We start from the raw sequence: 24,692 nt of genomic DNA, 5'->3' as shown, positions 1-24,692 counted from the left end.
GGTCTCTTTCACATTTTAACAACTCAGGTGCTGAGAGAAGCCTTAGGATGTGTGATATTTTTTTCTTTCCCATAATACATAACAGCATGCCTTTCTCTTGGGTGGTGTCTGAGACTTGAGGAATATGATCTGCATCATTACAAGTATTGACTCTGTCCGGTGGCTCAAGCCTGTAATCCCAGTACTTTGGGAGGCCGAGGCGGGCCCATCACAAGGTCAGGAAATCGAGACCATCCTGGCTAACACGGTGAAACCCCATCTCTACTAAAAATACAAAAAATTAGCCAGGCGTGGTGGCGGATGCCTGTAGTCCCAGTTACCCGGGAGGCTGAGGCAGGAGAATGGCGTGAACCCAGGAGGTGGAGCTTGCAGTGAGCCGAGATAACGCCACTGCACTCCAGCCTGGGCAACAGAGCGAGACTCCAACTCAAAAGAAAAACAAAACAAGTACTGACTCTGTCATGCCCTTTGGGGGCCTGCGCTGCTCTACCATCTCATGTCACAGTCAGGGAGCTCTGGCTGAGCATCAGCCAGGATGTGACCTGGAAACCTGGCTTGGCTCTTAGGTCGATAGTGTTACTCCTTTCAATGGACTCACTCATCACAACTCAAGAACTGCAGAGTAGGCAGCACGGAGCCAGAGAATCCTTGCCTCCTTAACAGCCAAAGCCTTTGGACACAAAGTTATAAACATACTTTAAAGTCTATTTCCAGCCCCAAAATTCCGCTGTGCTGGGGGTGGGAGCATTTTTATAACAGGCGGCTTGTGGCAACCCCAGAGCTGGTACTTTTGGACAAACCTCCACTCCCTACCTGAAAGGGCTGCTCCCTGGTGTGCTGTAATTGGGGCCTTGAGCCTGATCCAGCTTTGAGGGTCACGGAAGGGGCGTCCCCCAGGCCAGGGGTTCTCCAGTATTAGAATTTTGGTTGGAATCGGACAGAATATCAGGCCTCCACCAGGGGGCGCCATGGCTCCAGCGAGGCCCAGGTGGTTTCAGGGCTCCGAGAGACAACCTGGGCAAGGGGATCACCGGGGTCGCGGGTTGTGGGAGCTCCTGGGAGAGGCCCCCCGGGACAGGTGGACTCTGCAACCATTCAGGGAGGAGGGGGCTGGGGCTCCGTGGGATTTGGGGTAGCACAAAGATCTGAGAGGGAACCTATGGCCCAGATGAAGTCTTAGGATGCCCAGGTCAGGGGCACTGCAGCCTCGAGTGGTCGCTCAGGGGGCCCTGGCCCGACCCAGTTTCAAGCGGCTCAGGTAGAGAAGGGCACTATCAAGGCTTCCGGGCTACGGGGGCGTGGTCTGGTGTGGGGGCGTGGCCTCCGCTGGGCAGGGCGACGCGGAACCGAGGCGGCGGCGGCGGCTGCGGCGGCAGGAAATCGGGGCTCGGCCCCGCCGGCGCGCGACCCCATCCCCATCCCGGTCCCTGCAGAGCGATCCCCGGGCCCAGACATGGACGCAGCAGAGCCGGGTAGGGGGTCGGGGATCCGGGAGGGGCCTCCCCCGACCATCCCCTGCTTCCTACACTGAGGGCACACACTTGTCCCGCTCCGTCCTGAGAGCCAGGAGAGGAGTTCCTGAATGGGAAGGACCCAGGGATCCTCCATTGTGGGGAGCCCTGTGCCCGGATGGGTTCGGGACGCCAGCCCTTCACTCCCCCTCCCCCTTTTGATCCCTCACCCCAGACGCCTGGGGGAGGGGGCCCAGGAAGGGGAAGTGGCTGCTTCTGCTTCTGATTTTTGTGATGGGGGCAGGGTGCCACGACTGCTGAGGGAGAGGGCAACGCGGTAGGATCCCCACAGGGCCCCTCTGTAGCCCTGGGGAGTCGGCAGTGCTGGTCTAGGCCCCTTAGGAGAGGGGGCAGGGGGGCAGCAGTAGAAATGTGGCAGGGTCCGACTTGGTGTTTCCGGCCGTCTTTGTGTCTGTGTTGTGTATGTGGAGTGTCATTCGGTCTTTATGTCCCTCATGGCTTCAGTCTCTCCATGTGTGTTTCTGCCCCAGGCTCTGCCTGGCTGTCCCTTGTGTATTTCCATCTGTCTAGCCCGTGGTTCCATTGTCAGACCGGCTTTCTTCTCGGGACAGCGTGGTTGCATCTGGGGCATCTGTTTTGTTGGTTTGCTTCTGGGTGCAGGCAGACCCAGGGAGTGGGTGTCTCTGTTCCCCGAGCAGCTGTCTCTGGTCTCTGGTGGTGTGTGAGTCCATCTGCCTGCCTCGAGTTGGCCCCAACCAAGCCCCCCCAGCCCTCTCTTTCTCTCTCTCTCTCTTTCCCTTTCTCTTCCACCCCCTCCAAATGAGACTGGTTGAGGTGCCGTGGGTGGAGGGAGGCAGTGGTTAGCCCATGTATTACACTCCCCTCCCCTAGGACTCCCCCCAGGTCCTGAGGGCAGGAAGAGGTACAGTGACATCTTCCGGAGCCTGGACAACCTCGAAATCTCACTGGGGAACGTGTGAGTCTGAGCCTGGATCACCCCCAAATCCTGCCAAGATGCCCCAAGCCCCTAACCATTTAGGTGCCTTGCAGTCCCATTTGGAACCTGTAACATCTGGACCTACATACCTAATAACCAGAGAAGCCTAGGATGGGACCCTCCAAAATGCCTCGGTATCCTAAAAGTGTCCCCCTAAATAGACTGGAAATCCCCAAAGTGGTCCTAGAACCCCTACATATCCTTGTAACCCCTTAAAATATTTGTGATCCCTATAATCCCACTCTATGAACCTCAAAGCTATCTGGGGCCCTTCAGACGCTTTTTCAAGTCCTATTTAAAAAAAACTCACCTGATTCCCCCAAAACACCATTCTTCGGACCTCCCAGACACAAGAGATGCCACAGAGGTGATGTTTGCCACAAACAACCCTAAGGTCCCCAGCACCCCTTGGCAGGACAGACTGGGTGTAAGGTGGCATCCTGACACACCTTTATCCCCCAGGACCCTTGAGATGCTGGCTGGAGACCCTCTACTCTCAGAAGACCCAGAACCTGACAAGACCCCTACAGCCACTGTTGTGAGTGGGGAGTAGGGGAACAGGGAGGAAGACCTCAAGCAGAGGGGGCCTTAGGAAGGCCAGGTCCCTGCCCTGTTTGCTTCTGAATACTGTCTCCCTCCCGCACAGACCAACGAAGCCAGCTGTTGGAGCGGCCCCTCCCCAGAGGGTCCTGTACCCCTCACAGGTAGGGGGGTCTGGAGGCCAGGACAGTGGGGACAGACAGGAGTCTTTCCTTCAACAAATCACCACTGATCCCCTGTTCCATGCAAGGCATTGTTTAGGTTTTGGGAATATGGCAGTACACACAACAGATCTCAGTCCCAGCCCTCAGGGAGACCCCAGGCAGGGTGGAGGCTGAGGTAGGAGGATCACTTGAAGCCAGGAATTCGTGACCATGCTGGGCAACAGTAAGACACCATCCCTACCAAAAAAAAAATATTTTTTTAATTAGCTGGGTGTGGTGGTGTGTGCCTGTAGTCCCAGCTACTTTGGAAGCTGAGGCTGGAGGACTGATTAAGCCCAGGACTTTGAGGCTGCAGTGAGATACGATCGCGCCACTGCACTCCAGCCTGGATGACAGCAAGACCATGTCCAAAAAAATCAAACACAGGGCCGGACGCAGTGGCTCATGCCTGTAATCCCAGCACTTTGGAGGCTGAGGCGGGTGGACCACGAGGTCAGGAGATCGAGACCATCCTGGCTAACATGGTGAAACCCCATCTCTACTAAAAATACAAAAAAATTTAGCTGGGCGCAGTGGCGGGTGCCTGTAGTCCCAGATACTCGGGAGGCTGAGGCAGGAGAATGGCGGGAACCCAGGAGGCGGAGCTTGCAGTGAGCCAAAATAGGGCCATTGCACTCCAGCCTGAGCGACAGAGCGAGACTCCGCCTCAAAAATAAAAATTAAAAAACCCATCAAACACAGGCCGGGCACGGTGGCTCATGCCTGTAATCCCAGCACTTTGGGAGGCCGAGGCGGGCAGATCACCTGAGATTGGGAGTTCGAGACCAGCCTGACCAACATAGAGAAACCTCGTCTCTACTAAAAATACAAAAAATTAGCCGGGCGTGGTGGCGCATGCCTGTAATCCCAGCTACTCAGGAGGCTGAGGCGGAGAATCGCTTGAACCTGGGAGGCAGAGGTTTTGGTGAGCCAAAATCGCGCCATTGCACTCTAGCCTGGGCAACAAGAGCGAAACACAGTCTCAAAAATAAATAAATAAATAATAAAATAATAAAAAATAAAAAACAAAAAACAGTGAATCTGTAAAATTGCAACCAGGACAAGTGATCCCAAAGTAGTGTTTGGGTAGCTGTGAGGCTGTAGGACAGGTGCCACTGGTCTGGTCTGGGGGCTTAGGGAAGACATCCGTAGCAGACTAGGGTGCAAAGGTCAGAGGTCCATCCATCTTCCGCAGGGGAGGAACTGGACTTGCGGCTCATTCGGACAAAGGGGGGTGTGGACGCAGCCCTGGAATATGCCAAGACCTGGAGCCGCTATGCCAAGGAACTGCTTGCCTGGACTGAAAAGAGAGCCAGCTATGGTGAGGACCTCTTCCGCCCAGCCCCAGTTACCAGGCAGTCCCCAGACCCCAGCTAGACCCAGAGCCCTGCTCTCTCTTCCCCCAGAGCTGGAGTTTGCTAAGAGCACCATGAAGATCGCTGAAGCTGGCAAGGTGTCCATTCAACAGCAGGTAGTCATGACCAGACCCCCCGGAGAGCCCAAGCCCCCTAGAACCCCACCTTTGTCCCCCACAGATCTTCAGTATCCTCCTACACCACTCTGTCTTCCCCAGAGCCACATGCCTCTGCAGTACGTCTACACCCTGTTTCTGGAGCACGATCTCAGCCTGGGAACCCTGGCCATGGAGACAGTGGCCCAGCAGAAAAGAGACTACTACCAGGTGAGGGGGGCAGGGCGGAATGTTACAGAGGTCACCCTGCTATCCTGCTGTCCTTCAGGCCTGATCCCCTCGGTTCCCAGCAAGCTGGGAGGAAGGCACCACTACCAACGTCGCCATTTCATTGATGAGGAAGCTGAGGCCCGGGGATGCTTGGGAACTTGCCCAAGGTTACCCAGCAAAGATTCAAGCTGGGCTTCCTGTGCAATTGCAAAACTTCACTTTACTTTTTTTCTTGAGACAGAATATCTTGCTCTTTTGCCCAGGCTGGGGTGCAATGGTGCGATCTCAGCTCACTGCAACCTCCGCTTCCTGGGTTCAAGCAATTCACTTGCCTCAGCCTCCTGAGTAGCTGGGATTACAGGCGCCTGCCACCACGCCCGGCTAATTTTTGTATTTTTAGTACAGATGGGGTTTCACCATGTTGGCCAGGCTGGTCTCCAACTCCTGACCTCAGGTAATCCACCTACCTCAGCTTCCCAAAGTGGTGGGATTACAGGCGTGAGCCTCCACGCCCAGCCAAAAACTTCGTTTTTGTTTGTGGGGAGGGGAACGAGGTGCTGAGTGTTCTCAGGAGGAAAGCCTTGGTGTCTCTGCTTCCAAGCAGAAAGGATGGGGTGACTACATGAGACTTCTGGACTCAGGGGTCGGGGAGAGCAGGTCTGGAGAAGACCCCAGGAGGAGAATACTGACTCAGAAAAGGGTCCAGCCTGGCACAGTGGCTCATGCCTGTAATCCCAGCACTTCTGGAGGCCAAGGAGGGAGGATTGCTTGAGCCCAGGAGTTTGAGACCAACCTGGGCAACATAGTGAGACCACCTGTCTCTACAAAAAAAAAAAAAAGTTTTTTAATTAGCTGGGCCTGGTGCACATGTCTGTAGTGCTAGCTACTAGGAGGCTGAGGGTGGAGGATTGCTTGAGGCCAGGAGTTCGAGACTAACCTGGGAAACATAGTGAGATCCCTGTCTTTATCTACCAAAAAAAATTTATTTATTTATTTTTTTTTTTGAGACAGAGTCTCACTTTATCATCCAGCCTGGAGTGCAGTGGCATGATCTCAGCTCACTGCAACCTCTGCCTCCCGGGTTCAAGTGATTCTCCTGCCTCAGCCTCCCGAGTAGGTGGGACTATAGGAGTGTGCCATCACATCTTTATAATTTTTGTATTTTTGTAGAGATGGGGTTTCACCATGTTGGTCAAGCTGGTCTTGAACTCCTGGCCTCAGGTGATCTGCCCACTTTGGCCTCCCAAGTGCTGGGATTAAAGGCATGAGCCACTACACCTGGCCAACCAAAAAAAAAAAAAGAAGAAATTGTTTTTTAAATTAGCTAGGCCTAGTGCACATGCCTGTAGTCCTAGCTACTGAGAGGCTGAGGCTGGAGGATTGCTTGAACTCAAGAGTTCAAGTTCAATGCTGCAGTGAGCCATGATTGCCCACTTGCACTCCAGCCTGGGCAACAAGAGCAAAACTCCGTCTCAAAAAAAAAAAAAAAAAAAATAGAGTCCAGAGGTGGCAAAGCACATGGCGCAGGAATGGAAGGACTGGGTGGCTGCTTCTGGGTTGGCCCTAAGGCAGCGTCTCCATCCCCATCCCCAACCCTTGCCAGCCCCTCGCCGCCAAACGGACTGAGATTGAGAAGTGGCGGAAGGAGTTCAAGGAGCAGTGGATGAAGGAGCAGAAGCGGATGGTGAGGCTTGGAATTGGTGGAGGGGTAGGGTGAGAGAGAGGCCGGGACGCTGACCTTCTCATCATCCCCCAGAATGAGGCGGTGCAGGCACTGCGGCGCGCCCAGCTGCAGTATGTGCAACGCAGCGAGGACCTGCGGGCACGCTCCCAGGGGTCCCCTGAGGACTCGGCCCCCCAGGCCTCGCCGGGACCTAGCAAGCAGCAGGAGCGGCGGCGGCGCTCGCGAGAGGAGGCCCAGGCCAAGGTGGGCACCCGGCCCCGAGCCCCTGTAGCGCTGTGGCGCCCCCTGCCCTCCACTCTCGCCCACACGCGCCCCACCCTGCTCCTGGCCTCCCGTTTCCCCAGGCGCAGGAGGCCGAGGCGCTGTACCAGGCCTGTGTCCGCGAGGCCAACGCGCGGCAGCAGGACCTGGAGATCGCCAAGCAGCGAATCGTGTCGCACGTGCGCAAGCTGGTGTTTCAGGGGGATGAAGTGCTGAGGCGGGTGAGGCCCATCCCCAAGGCCATCCTCCCCTCACCCCGTTGGGGCCCCGACTGAGTGCCCCACTCCTCGCCCCGACTGAGTGCCCCACTCCTCGCCCCTAAGCCACCCTGGAGACACCAGGACTAGGCCATTTCCCTCGACAGCCAGTTCCCGCCCCCAGACCCACTGTCTCGGCTCCGCCCCATGAGGTCCTGTCCCCTGGATGACCAGCCCCTGCTCTGACCATGCCTGGGTCCCCTGGCCAACTGCCCTAGTTCCTAAGCCGCCCAGGTGCGTCCCAAACCCTGACCACGTTCGCGTCTCTCAAGCCCCGCCCCAGCTCTGGCCCTGCCCCCAGGCTCCCAGGCTCCGCCCCTCCCCAACCGGCTGTCTCCACCCGGCAGGTGACGCTGAGTCTCTTCGGGCTGCGGGGGGCGCAGGCGGAGCGTGGCCCCCGCGCCTTCGCCGCCCTGGCCGAGTGCTGTGCGCCCTTTGAGCCAGGCCAGCGCTACCAGGAGTTCGTACGGGCGCTGCGGCCCGAGGCCCCGCCGCCCCCGCCGCCCGCCTTCTCCTTCCAGGAGTTCCTTCCCTCCTCGAACAGGTGGGTCACTGGAGCAGGGAGTCGGGAACGAGCCCCGGAATCGCGATGCCAGGCTGTTGGCACCGCAGGCTGGTTACTCGAGGTTAGAGAACGCAAAGCCTTAGTGGAATTTAGTACTCCAGGCTCTCGGGGGCCATAGGAGGGTGAATGGGTTGTCCCAGTCCTAGGGGCAGGGGCAGGAATGTGGGGCTACTGTATTTCAGGGGCCACAGTGCCCTGGGTGTCAGGGTTTGCAGACCCAAGTGCTTGGAGTTGGTACCTAGACATGATGCCTGGGTGCCGTCACCCCAGGCCAGTTTCCTGGGATTCAAACCTTCAAACTTCTGTCTTCTCAGCTCCCCTCTGGACATCAGAAAGAAGCTCTCTGGGCCTCTTCCTCCAAGGCTGGATGAGAATTCAGCTGAGCCAGGCCCTTGGGAGGATCCGGGCACAGGCTGGCGCTGGCAAGGTGAGTGCAATGAGGGCCAGGTGGGAGTGGTGCCAGGAGTTCGTTCCACCAACACATAGGTGGGCTGCAGGAGTGGGGTTTGTGAGCAGGGGACCATCCTTATTGACCTGTGCCACCTAGGGACTCCAGGCCCCACTCCGGGCAGCGATGTGGACAGCGTGGGTGGCGGCAGCGAGTCTCGGTCCCTGGACTCTCCCACTTCCAGCCCAGGTAGGGATAGGACCTGGTCCTGACCCACACTCCACCTGTGACCATCCTCCAGCCCCTGGCCAAGCTCTGACCCTCAATCTTTAACTATCTTTGACCTCTGACCTACCCCACACCCCTGACCTATTTCCTCAACCTCTTTTTTTTACCTTTTTAAAAATTATTTATTTATTTATTTGTTTGTTTATTTGAGACAGTCTCATTCTGTCGCCCAGCCTGGAGTGCAGTGGCGTGATCTCGGCTCACTGCAACTTCCACCTCCTAGATTCAAGCGATTCTCCTGTCTCAGCCTCTGGAGTAGCTGGGATTACAGGTGTGCACCACCACGCCGGCTGATTTTTGTATTTTTTAGTAGAGACGGGGTTTCACCATGTTGGCCAGGCTGATCTCCAACTCCTGACCTCAGGTGATCCACCCGCCTCGGTCTCCCAAAGTGCAGGGATTACAGGTGTGTGCCACCACGCCCGGCCTTTTCTTTTCTTTTCTTTCTTTCTTTTTTTTTTTTTGAGACAGAGTCTTGCTCTGTTGCCCAGGCTGGAGCGCAGTGGTACGATCTCGGCTCACTGCAACCTCCGCCTCCCAGGTTCAAGCGATTCTCGTGCCTCAGCCTCCCCAGTAGCTGGGACTACAGGTGTCTGCCACCATGCCTGGTTAATGTTTGTATTTTTAGTAGAAACAAGGTTTTGCCATGTTGGCCAGGCTGGTGTCAAACTCCTTGCCTCATGTGATCCTCCTGCCTCAGCTTCCCAAAGTGCTGGGATTTCAGGTGTGAGCCACTGCGCCCGGCCTATTTCCTCAACCTCTTGATCCAGCTTATGAACCACCCCCCCAGGTTGCTGACCCAATTCTCCAACCCTTAACCACTGACCTGTCCAATCCCCCTCCTGACCTCTGACCCCTTGGGAATTAGTGGGTGGTTCTGGAAGCCCTAAAAACCAGGAGTGCCTCCCATAGCCCAGGAATCTCCCATGATTCCTCTGACCCCAGGCGCTGGCACGAGGCAGCTGGTGAAGGCTTCATCCACAGGCACTGAGTCCTCAGATGACTTTGAGGAGCGAGACCCTGGTGAGGCTGAAGCAGGGTAGGTCAGGATGGGACAGGGCAGGGCACCAGGCACTCCTGACCCTGTCTCCCTGCAGACCTGGGAGACGGGCTGGAGAATGGGCTGGGCAGCCCCTTCGGGAAGTGGACACTGTCCAGCGCGGCTCAGACCCACCAGCTGCGGCGACTGCGGGGCCCAGCCAAGTGCCGCGAGTGCGAAGCCTTCATGGTCAGCGGGACGGAGTGTGAGGAGGTGTGGCCTGGGCTAATGACCAAATGACCTTTGCTGACCCTTGATCATCTCCCCGACCTGAGATTCCTACAGCCTTTCTGCCCCTGGGACCCACCCTAACCTGATGTCTCCCATGAGCCCCCATTCCTTGAGGATCCTTGTAACCTTCTCTTCCCCTACTGGTCCCTAATGACCTCCCTGTCCCTGTGACCTTCCGCACAGTGCTTTCTGACCTGCCACAAGCGCTGCCTGGAGACTCTCCTGATCCTCTGTGGACACAGGCGGCTCCCAGCCCGGACACCCCTTTTTGGGGTTGACTTCCTGCAGCTACCCAGGGACTTCCCGGAGGAGGTACCCTTTGTGGTCACGAAGTGCACGGCTGAGATAGAACACCGCGCCCTGGATGTGCAGGTGCTGCCCTGACCCTTCATCATCCCCAGAAGTGACCTGACCGAATCGATGGCCTATCACGAACCAGGCGTCTGTTTCTCACCCTCACCCTGCAGGGCATTTACCGGGTCAGCGGGTCCCGGGTCCGTGTGGAGCGGCTGTGCCAGGCTTTCGAGAATGGCCGAGCGTTGGTGGAGCTGTCGGGGAACTCACCTCATGACGTCTCGAGTGTCCTCAAGCGATTTCTTCAGGAGGTTGGTGCTCAGGACACTGAGGGGGACGTGGGGAGGAGCCCTCCACAGCCCACCCACACTCGTGTTGCGCCCTCCGTTCCACCCCCAGCTCACCGACCCCGTGATCCCCTTCCACCTCTACGATGCCTTCATCTCTCTGGCTAAGACCTTGCATGCAGACCCTGGGGACGACCCTGGGACCCCCAGCCCCAGCCCTGAGGTTATCCGCTCGCTGAAGACCCTCTTGGTACAGCTGCCTGACTCTAACTACAACACCCTGCGGCACCTGGTGGCCCATCTGTTCAGGTGTGCATGGGTCCCTGAGCCTTGAAACGCGACCCTTTTCCCTGGACATGCGACTACTGACTTCCCTGGCTGACCCCTGACACTGACCTCTGACCTTTGACCTGTGTTTTCTGAACTCTGAACCTTAATCCATGATTCATAACTTTGGGTACTGACCCCTGACCTCCAGCTCTGGATATGTGGCTGCTGGTCTCAGACGACTTACACCTGTGACATGGGCAAGTCACCACTAGGCTGGCCTGCGTGTCCCACCCTTACCCTCAGACCAATGAGCTTGCATCCTGTACCCTGACCTTTCTCTTCACACCATCCCCAGGGTGGCTGCACGATTTATGGAAAACAAGATGTCTGCCAACAACCTGGGCATTGTGTTTGGGCCGACACTGCTGCGGCCGCTGGACGGCCCGCGGGCAGCCAGCGCCATCCCTGTCACCTGCCTGCTGGACTCTGGGCATCAGGCCCAGCTTGTGGAGTTCCTCATTGTGCACTACGAGCAGATCTTTGGGATGGATGAGCTCCCCCAGGCCACTGAGCCCCCGCCCCAAGACTCCAGCCCAGCCCCTGGGCCCCTCACAACCAGCTCCCAACCGCCACCCCCGCACCTTGACCCAGACTCCCAGCCCCCAGTCCTAGCCTCAGACCCCGGCCCAGACCCCCAGCACCACAGTACCCTGGAGCAGCATCCCACGGCCACACCTACTGAGGTAAGAACCCACTGGGCCCACAGCTATGGAGAGGGCCTTATCTCTGTTCAATTCTCTTACCTTCTCTTTCACCTTCCTTCCTTTTTAAAATTTCCTTCATTCTCTTCCTCCCTTCCTCATTTAACTTATGTTCATTCTGGAAGGAACAGTGAGGAATGAGCAGTGGGCAGTGATGATGTAACAACAGGGGACAGCCCTGCAGAGGTACTAACATGGGTGATCATTCATTCCTCCAACAGAATATTTATTGAACATGTATTTTGGGCCAAGCATTGTCGTAGGCATTGCAGATACATCCACGAGCTAAATATCCAAAGACCCTGCCCTCTCAGTGCCTGTGTTTTAGTGGGGAAAGAACAACCATATACATGACACAAAGTCAGTTATCTGGAATGTGATGAGGTGATGATGATAAGGGTAATGGATCATGAAAAGGTAGAGTAATGGCTGGGCGCGGTGGCACACGCCTGTAATCCCAGCAGTTTGGGATGCTGGGGCAGGCAAATCACCTGAGGTCAGGAGTTCGAGACTAGTCCAACCAATAAGGAGAAACCTGTCTCTACTAAAAATACAAAAATTAGCCGGGTGTGGTGGTGTGTACCTGTAATCCCAGCTACTCAGGAGGCTGAGGCAGGAGAATCGCTTGAGCCCATGAAGCAGAGGTTTTAGTGAGCCGGGATCATGCCACTGCACTCCAGCCTGGACAATAGAGCAAGACTTTGTTTCAAAAAAAAAAAAAAAGTGGAGTAAGACACGTGACACCAGGGAGCAGCAAGGTGGGAGGTGGAGTTTGTATCACTAAGTAGGATGGTGGGGGCACGTCTTAGAGAGCAGACGGACTTGAGCAAAGACTGGAAGGACATGAAGGAGTGAGCTGGCCACATGGAGATCAGGTGAAGGGTGTTCCAGGCAAAGGGAACAGCCAGTGCAAAGGCCCTGAGGTAGGATCGTGCCTGTTGTGTTAGGTCGCAGCCCCATCCTGTAATGAATGACAGGAAGGTGGTATGAAGTGATACCAAAGAGGAGTGGGCCCAGGTGGCTCTGCCAGCTATCCCGACCTTGCATCTGCTATTCACAGGCACAGACCACCACTGAATGTGCACCTGCTGTGCAGGGGACACTATAGAGGCTTCCTGTTGTCCTCTCCACAGTCCTGAGAGGTAGACAGTGTTAATGAAAATCATTTACAGATTAAACAATGAAGGCTCTGAGCAGTTAATGGCCCTAAAAGGGGACTGTAAGCAGTTGGAATCTTTTATTTTTTTTTGGAGACAGAATCTCACTGTGTTGCCCAACTGGAGTGCAGTGGTGCGATCTCGGCTCACCACAACCTCCGCCTCCCGGGTTCAAGCAATTCTAATGCCTCAGAGACAAGGTTTCGCCATGTTAGCCAGGCTGGTCTCCAACCCCCTACCTCAAGTAACCCACCCACCTCAGCCTCCCAAAGTGCTGGGATTATAGGCGTGAGCCACCACACCCGGCCGCAGTTGGAATCCTTTATTTTTTTAGACGGAGTTTCATTCTTGTTGCCCAGGTTGGAGTGCAATGGCGTGATCTCGGTTCACCGTAACCTCCACCTCCTGGATTCAAGGGATTCTCCTGCCTCAGCCTCCAGAGTAGTTGGGATTACAGGCATGCACCACCACACCCAGCTAATTTTTTTTGTATTTTTAGTAGAGTAGGGGTTTCTCCATGTTGGTCAGGCTGGTCTCAAACTCCTGACCTCAGGCGATCCGCCCTCCTCAGCCTCCCAAAGTGCTGGGATTACAGGCATGAGCCACTGCACCCGGCCTAGAATCTTTTTTTTTTTTTTTTGAGATGGAGTCTCGCTCTGTCACCCAGGCTAGAGTGCAGTGGTGCGATCTTGGCTCACTGCAAGCTCCGCCTCCCAGGTTCACGCCATTCTCCTGCCTCAGCCTCCCAAGTAGCTGGGACTACAGGCACCCGCCACCACACCCGGCTAATTTTTTTGTATTTTTAGTAGAGACGGGGTTTCACCGTGTTAGCCAGGATGGTCTCGATCTCCTGACCTTGTGATCCACCCGCCTCAGCCTCCCAAAGTGCTGGGATTACAGGCTTGAGCCACTGCACGCAGCCGCCTGGCGTAGAATCTTTAACAAAGGTCACCAGTCTAGATCCAGAGCTCAGCTGTGAACCAGGAAGATAGCAGCACCCGCTGCTCCGGATTGCTAGAACAGTCCATGCCCAAGGCCTGTGCTGCTGGTATCTTGCTGCATCTGCCATTCGTGAGAGCAAGGATCTCTCCTGCAGCAGCCCAGAGCTGGGAAGCGGCTGCTGGTGAACTGTGGGTCTCTGAGAGCTGGAATGCCTCATAAAGTGCTCGGGACAGTGTCTGATGTGTAGACACTGCCAACCATTTAGCTAAGGATGGAACAGTAAAGTTGGTAAGGTTGCAGAGAGCAGCCCAGGATAGTAGTTCAGAGGCACCACCTGGTCCTAATGTGGAGAGGGCTGAGCCACTCCCTGGGCTGGCCATTTGCTAAACAAGGATTTTCCCACCCTCATGGAGCCCACGGTCCAGACTCAATGAATGACACTGCTCTATGCTGGAAGGGCAAGCAGTACACTTATTATTATTTTTGAGACGGAGTCTCATTCTGTCGCCCAGACTGGAGTGCAGGGGCATGATCTGAGCTCACTACAATCTCCACCTCCCAGGTCCAAGCGATTCTCCTGCCTCAGCCTCCCTAGTAGCTGGGATTACAGGCATGCACCACCACGCCCGGCTAAATTTTGTATTTCTAGTAGAGACGGAGTTTCACCATGTTAGCCAGGCTGGTCCCGAACTCCTGACCTCAGATAATCCACCAACCTCAGCCTCCCAAAGTGCTGGGATTACAGGCATGCACCACCATGCCTGGCCAAGCAGTACACTTATAAGGGCATCATCTATCCCCAAACACCAACACTGCAAAGGATGACAGGTGCACAGTCAGTGGTGGTCCATGCCCTGTGCATAGGAGGAGTTCAATGGTGGTCCACACCCAGTGCAGAGTAGGTGCAAAGTCAGGGGTGGCTGGCAGAGCCACCTGGGCCCACTCCTCTTTGGTCTCACTTCCTACCACCTTTCCCTCATTCATTACAGGGTGGGGCTGCGTCCTAACATACCAGGCATGCTCCTACCTCAGGGCCTTTGCACTGGCTATTCCTTTTGCATGTCCAGGAACAAGCCCTTGGCTCTCCAGGAATCTCAAAGAACTGGGATTTTAGTGTTGGGGTCTCATTCTTGGGTTTCTCCCTGCAGATTCCAACTCCACAGAGTGACCAGAGAGAGGACGTGGCTGAAGACACCAAAGATGGGGGAGGGGAAGGTGAGTATGTTAGGGAGAGGCTCAGGAGTTCTGGGGGTGCCCTGGCCCCAGGGTGGCTTGCTAAAAGATGACTCCTGGGGGGATATACAGAGAACTTGGAGGTGCTCTGCACTGACCACCCACCCCGTACACAGTGTCCAGCCAAGGCCCAGAGGACTCACTCCTGGGGACACAGTCTCGTGGCCACTTCAGCCGCCAGCCAGTGAAGTATCCCCGGGGCGGTGTGAGGCCTGTAACCCACCAGCTGTCCAGTCTGGCCCTGGTGGCTTCCAAGCTGTGCGAGGAGACCCCCATCACATCAGTGCCCAGAGGGAGTTTGCGGGGGCGGGGGCCCAGCCCTGCAGCTGCCTCCCCTGAGGGCAGCCCCCTGCGCCGCACCCCGCTGCCCAAGCATTTTGAGATTACCCAGGAGACAGCCCGGCTACTCTCGAAATTGGACAGCGAGGCTGTGCCCAGGGCCACCTGCTGCCCAGACGTCCAGCCTGAGGAAGCCGAGGACCATCTCTGACCACCCTGGCACCTTAAATAAGGAAGAGGCCCAGATTGTGAAGACGGACCCATATATCCCTACCTCCCACCACCTAGTGGCCAAACACCCCGCCAGGAGTTCAATGCTGGGAGAGGTCCAGAGGGTTCCTATAAGGAAAAACTATTTAATACATGACCTAGGGGAGGCCTAAAACCCTTTTGGGGATAATGTCCCAGAGTCCCCCCACTAGACACAGGTCACTGCCAAGCATCAGGGCCACTCGGACTCAGAGGTCACTCAGGGTCAATACTCAGGGTCAATGCAGGTTATGAGATCCTTGGGGTCCACCCTAGTCTCTGACACCTGGGACAGGGGTGCTTTTGCTACTTTGGTTGTGGTCACTCCCCCACACCTGCCTGCCTCCTTCACGGACTCGAAGTGACCTTCCTGGAGGAGGTGGGCGGCTCAGACTCCACATGCTGGTGGTGCCTGAGGTCTGATGGCCTCTAATAAACTGTGTCCTATATGTCCTTGGGTGCATCTCTGCTAGGGAAGAGGCCAGCATGGGTAGCACTCCTTGCCCCCATTTTACAGATTAGGGGAATCAAGGCCTCTTTTTTTTTTTTTTTTTTTGAGACGGAGTCTTGCTCTGTCACCAGGTTGGAGTGCAGTGGCACGATCTCTGCTCACTGCAACCTCCACCTCCCGGGTTCAAGCGATTCTCCTGCCTCAGCCTCCCGAGTAGCTGGGACTACAGGCGCCTGCCACCATGCCCGGCTAATTTTTTTGTATTTTTAGTAGAGACGGGGTTTCAGCATGTTGGCCAGGATGGTCTCGATCTCCTGATCTCGTGATCGTCCCGCATCGGCCTCCCAAAATGCAGGGATTACAGGCGTGAGCCACTGCGCCCGGCCTCAAGGCCTCCTTCTTGCATCATCAAACACCCTGCAGCACCTACGTAAAGGCAGTTGGGGCTGGGTCGCAGCACCCGGCTGAGTCACGCCAGCCCGGCCCTCCCGGAGCTCTGCGTCCCCGATCCGGTCCTGCATAATCAAATACAGTATAACAAAGTACAGATAACCGGGACAATGGGGCTGTGTGCTCCGGACCGTGGGAGCCCGGGGCCGCCGCAGGGAGGCCGAGGGAGGAAGCCACAGGGCAGGGCAGGGCAGGGCCGGGCTTTGCAGGGGGCAGCGCTGTCCCAGGGTGAGGGGTACGGGGGCGGGATTGCAAAACCCTAGCGTGCGCCCGATGATCAGCTGGGGCCGCAGAGGTGGGCCTCGCACAGGAGGCCGCGGCTCGCTGATACTGCGAGCTGGGAAAGCCGAAGCTGGGCGGGGGTCCGGGCGGTGGGAGCCAAGTCGGATCAGGGAGTGGCTTGTAACTCGGCGGCCGATTGGACACGAAGAAGAGAGCGGGGTGGGGCTGGGAGGGTTGGGGGTCCGGAGCGGGGGCGCGGACCCAAGACCACCTGGAGCTCCGCCCGGGCAGCGCGGGGTCACGGCGGGAATTTTCGGGTCGCCGAGTGACTCAGCCCCGCAGGCTCGAAACTGCGGGCGCATGAGGTGTGCAGGTACGGGGGTGGGGGTCCCGCGCCGGAAATAGGGGCGACTGAGGGGCCGCGAGGCGGGGAGGAAACAGGGGGGCTGCGGTTCCGGGCGACACCGCCCCCGACGCGGCCGTGGAGGCGGGGCTCCCCCAGGTGGCGGGGCGGGGCGGGGCAGGGCTCCCCCAGGTGGTGGGGGCGGGGCGCTGGGGAGACCCCGCCTCCCGCGCCCTCTCAGCAACCCGCACAGGGTGCACCCGGACGCTCCGGCGCACCCGGACGCTCTACCGCTCCCGCCGCAGTCGCCGGGCCATGGGCCTCGAGCCCGCCCCGAACCCCCGCGAGCCCGCCTTGTCTGCGGCGTGACGGGAGGCCCAGGTGAGGCCTGCACGGACGGGAGGCGGGCGGGTGCGGGCCTGGGCCCGGGGGAAGGGCGCGGCACGTGCCTGCGGGGCCAGGACGCAGTCCTCTGATCCCTTAACCCCCTACCCCTTCCCCAGTCTGGAGATGCCTGGAGGCCCGGCCATCCATCCCTTCCCCAACCGCTGTCTTTGTCCCGGAGACCGCCAGTGTCCTCCGTCCCACCCGGAACAGCCTATTGCCCCGCCCGCTTGGGAAGCACTCGCGCCCAAATCCCGCCGACTAACTTCTGGGGCCGCCTCTCTGTCCACTCCGATCACCTCCACGCCTCGGCACCGCCCCCTCGCAGGGTTCTAGCAAGTGACCTCACCCTTGTGTGCACACGCTCCCGGGTCTCTGCTCCCTACACTGACTCCGGCACCAAAGTGACCCTCCCTCATCTCTTCCCGCAGCTCACACCCCTTTGTCTTTCCCTAACCCTCCTCTCCCCACAACCCAAACCGGGTCACACATTGGTGGCAGGTGGGCTGGGATTCGACCATAGATGGGGTTTGTTTCACTTCTGGTTCAAAAACCTATTGACTTGGGTGATGTCTTGCACACAGGTCTTATTAGTAGGTAAGAAACAGCTGCTCCTCCACCCCCACCCCAGCCCCATGGAGCTTGCTTTTTCCAGGCCACCGTAGTCCTCACCACTGCCACTTTGCTTCGAGGTATCTGAATTCGAGACCCTTGTCCTTCCTGCGCTGACCCTCCTCTGCAGCTGCCGCCCCTCCCTGTGTCCTTCCAAGAAGTGCCACATGCACTGATCTCTTGTGTCCCCAGATGGTCATCATGGGCCAGTGCTACTACAACGAGACCATCGGCTTCTTCTATAACAACAGTGGCAAAGAGCTCAGCTCCCACTGGCGGCCCAAGGATGTGGTCGTGGTGGCACTGGGGCTGACCGTCAGCGTGCTGGTGCTGCTGACCAATCTGCTGGTCATAGCAGCCATCGCCTCCAACCGCCGCTTCCACCAGCCCATCTACTACCTGCTCGGCAACCTGGCCGCGGCTGACCTCTTCGCGGGCGTGGCCTACCTCTTCCTCATGTTCCACACTGGTCCCCGCACAGCCCGACTTTCACTTGAGGGCTGGTTCCTGCGGCAGGGCTTGCTGGACACAAGCCTCACTGCGTCGGTGGCCACACTGCTGGCCATTGCCGTGGAGCGGCACCGCAGTGTGATGGCCGTGCAGCTGCACAGCCGCCTGCCCCGTGGCCGCGTGGTCATGCTCATTGTGGGCGTGTGGGTGGCTGCCCTGGGCCTGGGGCTGCTGCCTGCCCACTCCTGGCACTGCCTCTGTGCCCTGGACCGCTGCTCACGCATGGCACCCCTGCTCAGCCGCTCCTATTTGGCCGTCTGGGCTCTGTCGAGCCTGCTTGTCTTCCTGCTCATGGTGGCTGTCTACACCCGCATTTTCTTCTACGTGCGGCGGCGAGTGCAGCGCATGGCAGAGCATGTCAGCTGCCACCCCCGCTACCGAGAGACCACGCTCAGCCTGGTCAAGACTGTTGTCATCATCCTGGGTAAGTGGGGCCCTCAGGGGGCAACAGGGACCCTGCTTCCCCCTATCTTACACAAGACACTGTGAAGCAATGAACAAAACAAGCTACCTGATAGAGGGTGATGGGGGATGATTTAGGTGGGGAATGTCCTCCAAGGAGGTGATAATGTATGTGAGCAGAGGCCTGAATGCTGAGGATAGAAACAGAGAGCCTTCCAGGCAGAGGAAACGGAAAGTAAAAACCTCAAGGCAGTACGAGGCCAGAGCCTCTAAAGAGGAAAGCGGGCTTGTGAGGAGGAGAGTTCAGCAAGGCCTTAAGGGGCACGGACAGGAGTCTTATTTTGAGTTTCATGGGAACCCCTTAAGAGTTTTTAGCAGTGCTGGCTGGGCACAGTGGCTCACGCCTGTAATCCCAGCACTTTGGGAGGCCGAGGCGGGCAGATCAACTGAGGTTGGGAGTTCACGTCCAGCCTGACCAACATGGAGAAACCCCGTCTCTACTAAAAATGCAAAATTAGCCGGGTATGGTGGTGCGTGCCTGTAATCCCAGCTACTCGGGAGTCTGAGGCAGGAGAATCGCTTGAACCCAGGAGGCGGAGGTTGTGGTGAGCCGAGATCACACCATTGCACTCCAGCCTGGGCAACAAGAGCGAAACTCCAGAACTCTGTCTCAGAAAAAAAAAAAAAAAAAAGGAGTTTTTAGCAGTGCTAAGCCTGTTTTATCAAAAAGCCTTTAAATTGTTTTTTAATCTATATGTATTTTTAATTTTTTTTTTTTTTTTTTTGAGACAGAGTCTCGCTCTGTCACCCAGGCTGGAGTGCAGTGGCGCAATCTCGGCTCACTGCAACTTCTGCCTCCCAGGTTCAAGTGGTTCTCCTGCCTCAGCCTCCTGAGTAGCTGGGACTACAGGTGCGTGCCACTACGCCTGGCTAATTTTTCTATTTTTAGTAGAGACCAGGTTTCACTATGTTGGCCAGGATGGTCTCGATCTCTTGACCTCGTGATCCACCCGCCTTGGCCTCCCAAAGTGCTGGGATTACAAGCATGAGCCACCACGCCCGGCCCATATTTTTAAATTTCAAAATTTATTTTTGTTTTTAAGATACAGGATCTTACTCTTGCCTAGGCTGGATTACAATGGCTCCATCATAGCTCACTGCAGCCTCAACCTTCCGGGCTCAGGTGATCCTCCCGCCTCAGTTTCCTGAGTAGCTGGGACTACAGGCATGTGCCACCATACCTGGCTAATTTTTTATTTTTTGTAGAAACGAGGTCTCACTATATTGCCTAGGCTGGTCTTAAACTCCTGGCCTCAAGCGATTGTCCTGCCTCAGCCTGTCAAATGCTGCAGTGAGGTGTGATCGTGCCACTGCACTCCAGCCTAGGTGACAGAAGGAGACCCTGTCTCAAAAAAAACACACAGGCCGGGCGCAGTGGCTCACGCCTGTAATCCCAACACTTCGGGAGGCTGAGGCGGGCGGATCACGAGGTCAGGAGATCGAGACCATCCTGGCCAACATGGTGAAACCCCATCTCTACTGAAATACAAAAAAAAAAAATATAGCCAGGCGTGGTGGCACACGCCTGTAGTCCCAGCTACTTGGGAGGCTGAGGTGGGGGAATCGCTTGAACCTGGGAGGCAGAGGTTGCAGCGAGCCAAGATTGTACCACTGCACTCTAGCCTGGCGACAGAGCGAGACTCCATCTCACTCTCACACACATACACACACACACACACAAAATGTCCAGTGCCTTGGCCACTGTGTACCAATTAGCATAGATGTCCCATCTTAGCAGGTCTTCCTGTCACACTGCAGAATCAGCGAAACAAGCAGCTCTTGCACTGCAAACTTCACCACTATTGCTCGAGCTCTGGAGACCACTCCAACCCCAAACTGAGAGCTGTAGGTGCCGGGCCTCTGACAGCTTGCCCTGCTCACTTCCGCCTCTGTCCCACAGGGGCGTTCGTGGTCTGCTGGACACCAGGCCAGGTGGTACTGCTCCTGGATGGTTTAGGCTGTGAGTCCTGCAATGTCCTGGCTGTAGAAAAGTACTTCCTACTGTTGGCCGAGGCCAACTCACTGGTCAATGCTGCTGTGTACTCTTGCCGAGATGCTGAGATGCGCCGCACCTTCCGCCGCCTTCTCTGCTGCGCGTGCCTCCGGCAGTCCACCCGCGAGTCTGTCCACCATACATCCTCTGCCCAGGGAGGTGCCAGCACTCGCATCATGCTTCCCGAGAACGGCCACCCACTGATGGACTCCACCCTTTAGCTACCTTGAACTTCAGCGGTATGCGGCAAGCAACAAATCACAGCCCCTGATGACTTGTGGGTGCTCCTGGCTCAACCCAACCAACAGGACTGACTGACTGGCAGGACAAGGTCTGGCACGGCACAGCACCACTGCCAGGCCTCCCCAGGCACACCACTCTGCCCAGGGAATGGGAGCTTCGGGTCATCTCCCACTGCCTAGGAGAGTCAGATGGGGTGCAGGAATCTGGCTCTTCAGTCATCTCAGGTTTAGGGGGTTTGTAACAGACATTTTTCTGTTTTCACTGCGTATCCTTGGTAAGCCCTGTGGACTGGTTCCTGCTGTGTGATGCTGAGGGTTTTAAGGTGGGGAGAGATAAGGGCTCTCTCGGGCCATGCTACCCGGTATGACTGGGTAATGAGGACAGACTGTGGACACCCCATCTACCTGAGTCTGATTCTTTAGCAGCAGAGACTGAGGGGTGCAGAGTGTGAGCTGGGAAAGGTTTGTGGCTCCTTGCAGCCTCCAGGGACTGGCCTGTCCCCGATAGAATTGAAGCAGTCCACGGGGAGGGGATGATACAAGGAGTAAACCTTTCTTTTCACTCTGAGGTCTCCAAAACATTTGTTGTTATCAATTCAGTGTTTCTGTCCCTGTGTCCCGGAATTGTCTACCTTGGCCCAAGTCCAGAAAGGATCTTTCAACATGGTATCTCCTTGGCCCTGTGCTCGCTCTTCTTCAGTCTGGCTGGCTGTTATTCCATCTCTCTCTCTTTTTTTTTTTTTTTGACAGAGTCTCACTTTGTAGCCCAGGCTGGAGAGCAGTAGCACAATCTCAGCTCGCTGCAACCTCTACCTCCCAGGTTCCAGATTCTTGTGCCTCAGGAGAAGCTGGGATTACAGGCGCGTGCCACCACGTCCAGCTAATCTCTGTATTTTTATTTTTATTATTTATTTATTTGTTTGTTTATTTTTGAGAGGGAGTCTTGCTCTGTCACCCAGGCTGGAGTGCAGTGGCTTGATCTCAGCTCACTGCAACTTCTGCCTCCTGGGTTCAAGCCATTCTCCTGCCTCAGCTTCCCGAGTAGCTGGGTTATAGGCATCTGCCACTACACTCGGCTAATTTTTGTATTATAGTAGAGATGAGGTTTCACCAATGTTGGCCAGGCTCGTCTCAAACTCCTGACCTTGAATGATCCACCCGCCTCAGCTTCCCAAAGTACTGGGATTACAGGTGTGAGCTACCGCGTGCCTGACTAATCTTTATATTTTTAGTAGAGATGGGGTCCCACCATGTTAGTCAGGCTGGTCTCGAACTCTTGACCTCAAGCGATCCACCTACCCACCTTGGCCTCCCAAAGTGCTGGGATTATAGGCATGAGCCACCACGCCTGGCCCCTCTCTCTTACTGGGGTCTTGAATCTGTTTTTCTCTGCTTCTGTTCTTTGTTTCCCCCATCTGTTGCTCTGCCTCCATCTCACTGCCTGTCTCCCTGTCTTTCTCTGCAGCTCAGAGTAGTGTCTGGACCCTATGAGCCCCCTCCCTCCCCACTGCCCTTTTGTTTGAGCCCTGATGGTTCAAGGTCACGTGCCCAGCCGTTTCTATCCCATTCCCCACCACCTGTATTCACACTTCCAGCCACAGGTTGTGGGGTTCAGGTAGTGGGATGCAGGATTTGAGCATGACCATTTCTCAAGCTCTTCCGATGTGCCTGGCATACTGGTAAACACTTTAGGTGCTTTTTTTTTTAAATTTTTTATTTTTTTGAGATGGAGTGTCACTCTGTCCTCCAGGCTGGAGTGTAGTGGTGCAATCTCGGCTCGCTGCAACCTCCGCCCCCGGGTTTCAAGCGATTCTCCTGCCTCAGCCTCCCAAGTAGCTGGGATTACAGGCACCTGCCACCGTGCCCGGCTAATTTTTGTATTTTTGTTAGAGATGGGGTTTCACCATCTTGGCCAGGCTTATCCTGAACTCCCGACCTTGTGATCCACCCGCCTCGGCCTCTCAAAGTGCTGGGATTACAGGCATGAGCCACTGTGCTGGGCTTTTTTTTTTTTTTTTTTTTTTGAGACGGAGTCTTGCTCTGTTTCCCAGGCTGGACTGCAATGACGTGATCTCAGCTCACTGCAACCTCTGCCTCCCAGGTTCAAGTGATTCTCCTGCATCAGCCTCCCGGGTAGCTGGGATTACAGGGATATGCCACCACACCCAGCTAAATTTTTTATTTTTAGTAGAGATGGGGTTTCACCATGTTGGCCAGGCTGGTCTCGAACTCCTGACCTCAGGTGAGCCGCCCGCCTCAGCCTCTCAAAGTGCTGGGACTACAGGCGTGAGCCGCCATGCCTGGCCTTTTTTTTTTTTTTTTTTTTTTGAGACAGAGTCTCACATGATCTCAGCTCACTGTAACCTCCGCCCCCTCCAGGTTCAAGGGATTCTTCTGCCTCAGCCTCCCAAGTAGCTGGGACTACAGGCATGCACCACCATGTCTGGCTAATTTTTTGTATTTTAATAGAGATGGGATTTCACCATATTGGCCAGGCTGGTCTTGACTCCTGACCTCATGAACCGCCTGCTTTGGCCTCCCAAAATGCTGGGATCAGTCTTACTGATTTTTATGTGAGAACACTGATTCAGACAGGTTGTGATCTGGCCCATGGTAAACACAGCTTGGAGATGGCACATACAGGCCCCGAGGGACCAGAGAGGCCCCTAGGAGAGGGACTTCAGATTCCCACGAAGCCCAGGGTTGGTCCCAAGCTCAGCTGGGCTTTCCCTACCTCACCCCACAGCACCCAACCCATGAGTGCCAGATCCATGATGAGCCCCCTCTGAGATGCTCAGGGAGGCCCCCTCCAAGGCACAGTGTGTGCCAGGATGTCATTCTCTGCTCCCACCTCACCAGTGAGGAGGTGGGGTTATGTCCCTACTTTTGAATCCCATGCTGAATAACAGCTAGAATTTGAACCCAGGTCACTCAGAGATGTGAGCCACCATGCCCAGCCACCTGTGCCAAATTCTTAAACCACTGAAATATGCATTGTCAACCCAAAACTCCCAGGTCCTTCTATATTAAATGGCCCTGGCCGAGCACTTTGAGTGCCAAAGCTGCCAACTAATTTCTATGCAGTAGAGATCCCTGATGACCTCCAAATGGCAACAGTGGGACGGGTGAGGTGGCTCATACCTGTAATCCCAGCACTTTGGGCGGCCGAGGCAGGCAGATCACCTGAGGTCAGAAGTTTGAAACTAGCCTGGCCAACATGGTGAAACCTCATTTCTACTAAAAATGCAAAAATTAGCCGGGCGTGGTGGTGGGTGCCTGTAAGCTACTCAGGAGGAGGCTAAGGCAGGAGAAGGGCTTGAACCCAGGAGGTGGAGGTTGCAGTGAGCCAAGGTCACGCCACTACACTCCAGCCTGGGCAACAGAGTAAGATTTCTGTCTAAAAAAAAAAAAAAAAAAGGCAACTCTGTCTCAGGCGCTCTGAGCTGGCTGTTCACATCAGCTCCTCCAGGTTTTAACCTGCACCCAGTGGGTCTCCTTCGAGACCATTTCCTCTTGTCGATCTCCCGTCTCCACCAAGTGGCTTCAAATTTTTGTCTCTGCTGGTCCCTGAAGCTTTCAGTGCCCACCCCTCCAAGTTCTCTGAAGGATACTACTTTGTTGGGGTTGGGGGCAGGTTTTGCTCTCTCATCCAGGCTGGAGTGCAGTGGCACAAACACAGCTCACTGTAGCCTCTACCTCCTGAGCCCAACTTATCCTCCCGCCTCAGCCTCCCAAGTAGTTGGGACCATGACCAGCTAATTTAGCTATTTTTTTAATTTTTATTTTTGTAGAGATGGGGTCTCGCTATGTTCCCCAGACTGGTCTTGAACTCCTGGGCTCAAGTAATCTCCCACCTCAGACTCCCAAATTGTTGGGATCACAGGTGTCAGCCACTGCACCCAGCCTGAAGGCCACTACTGTTCAGGCCTCCTGGGCAGTGCTGTG

The 24,692-nt window shown here is 56.0% G+C and overlaps 2 protein-coding genes across 16 annotated transcripts; both read left to right on the top strand.

Annotated features, from left to right (window-relative positions):
• The first annotated feature begins 1,077 nt into the window (after positions 1 to 1,077).
• Positions 1,078 to 15,527, top strand: GMIP (GEM interacting protein). Of its 8 annotated transcripts, none has more exons than XM_512530.8 (21): positions 1,078 to 1,472; positions 2,364 to 2,448; positions 2,932 to 3,007; positions 3,116 to 3,173; positions 4,408 to 4,533; positions 4,619 to 4,683; positions 4,786 to 4,893; positions 6,497 to 6,577; positions 6,650 to 6,820; positions 6,922 to 7,059; positions 7,443 to 7,639; positions 7,975 to 8,087; positions 8,208 to 8,297; positions 9,282 to 9,359; positions 9,434 to 9,588; positions 9,790 to 9,978; positions 10,074 to 10,211; positions 10,300 to 10,496; positions 10,813 to 11,200; positions 14,466 to 14,532; positions 14,667 to 15,527. In XM_512530.8, the coding sequence occupies exons 1-21, from the start codon at positions 1,454 to 1,456 to the stop codon at positions 15,038 to 15,040; spliced, it is 2,913 nt and encodes a 970-aa protein (XP_512530.6). In that variant the 5' UTR covers positions 1,078 to 1,453; the 3' UTR covers positions 15,041 to 15,527. The 8 variants fall into 8 exon arrangements, with proteins under 8 accessions (XP_512530.6, XP_009433379.4, XP_009433380.4 ...); XM_009435104.5 differs by having other exon boundaries at positions 1,299 to 1,472; positions 8,217 to 8,297; XM_063801414.1 differs by having other exon boundaries at positions 1,326 to 1,472; positions 2,364 to 2,603.
• A 741-nt stretch (positions 15,528 to 16,268) lies between these two features.
• Positions 16,269 to 21,326, top strand: LPAR2 (lysophosphatidic acid receptor 2). Of its 8 annotated transcripts, none has more exons than XM_016937081.4 (4): positions 16,767 to 16,925; positions 17,048 to 17,620; positions 17,733 to 18,474; positions 20,413 to 21,326. In XM_016937081.4, the coding sequence occupies exons 3-4, from the start codon at positions 17,733 to 17,735 to the stop codon at positions 20,724 to 20,726; spliced, it is 1,056 nt and encodes a 351-aa protein (XP_016792570.1). In that variant the 5' UTR covers positions 16,767 to 16,925; positions 17,048 to 17,620; the 3' UTR covers positions 20,727 to 21,326. The 8 variants fall into 8 exon arrangements, with proteins under 8 accessions (XP_016792571.1, XP_063657489.1, XP_016792572.1 ...); XM_063801420.1 differs by having other exon boundaries at positions 16,774 to 16,925; positions 17,048 to 17,525; positions 17,621 to 18,474; XM_016937082.4 differs by lacking the exons at positions 16,767 to 16,925; positions 17,048 to 17,620 and adding an exon at positions 16,269 to 16,574.
• Positions 21,327 to 24,692: the final 3,366 nt, after the last annotated feature.

The sequence above is a fragment of the Pan troglodytes genome, chromosome 20 (genome assembly GCF_028858775.2).
Source record: "Pan troglodytes isolate AG18354 chromosome 20, NHGRI_mPanTro3-v2.0_pri, whole genome shotgun sequence".
NCBI lineage: Eukaryota > Metazoa > Chordata > Mammalia > Primates > Hominidae > Pan > Pan troglodytes.
This window is presented reverse-complemented; position numbering and strand designations above follow the sequence as displayed.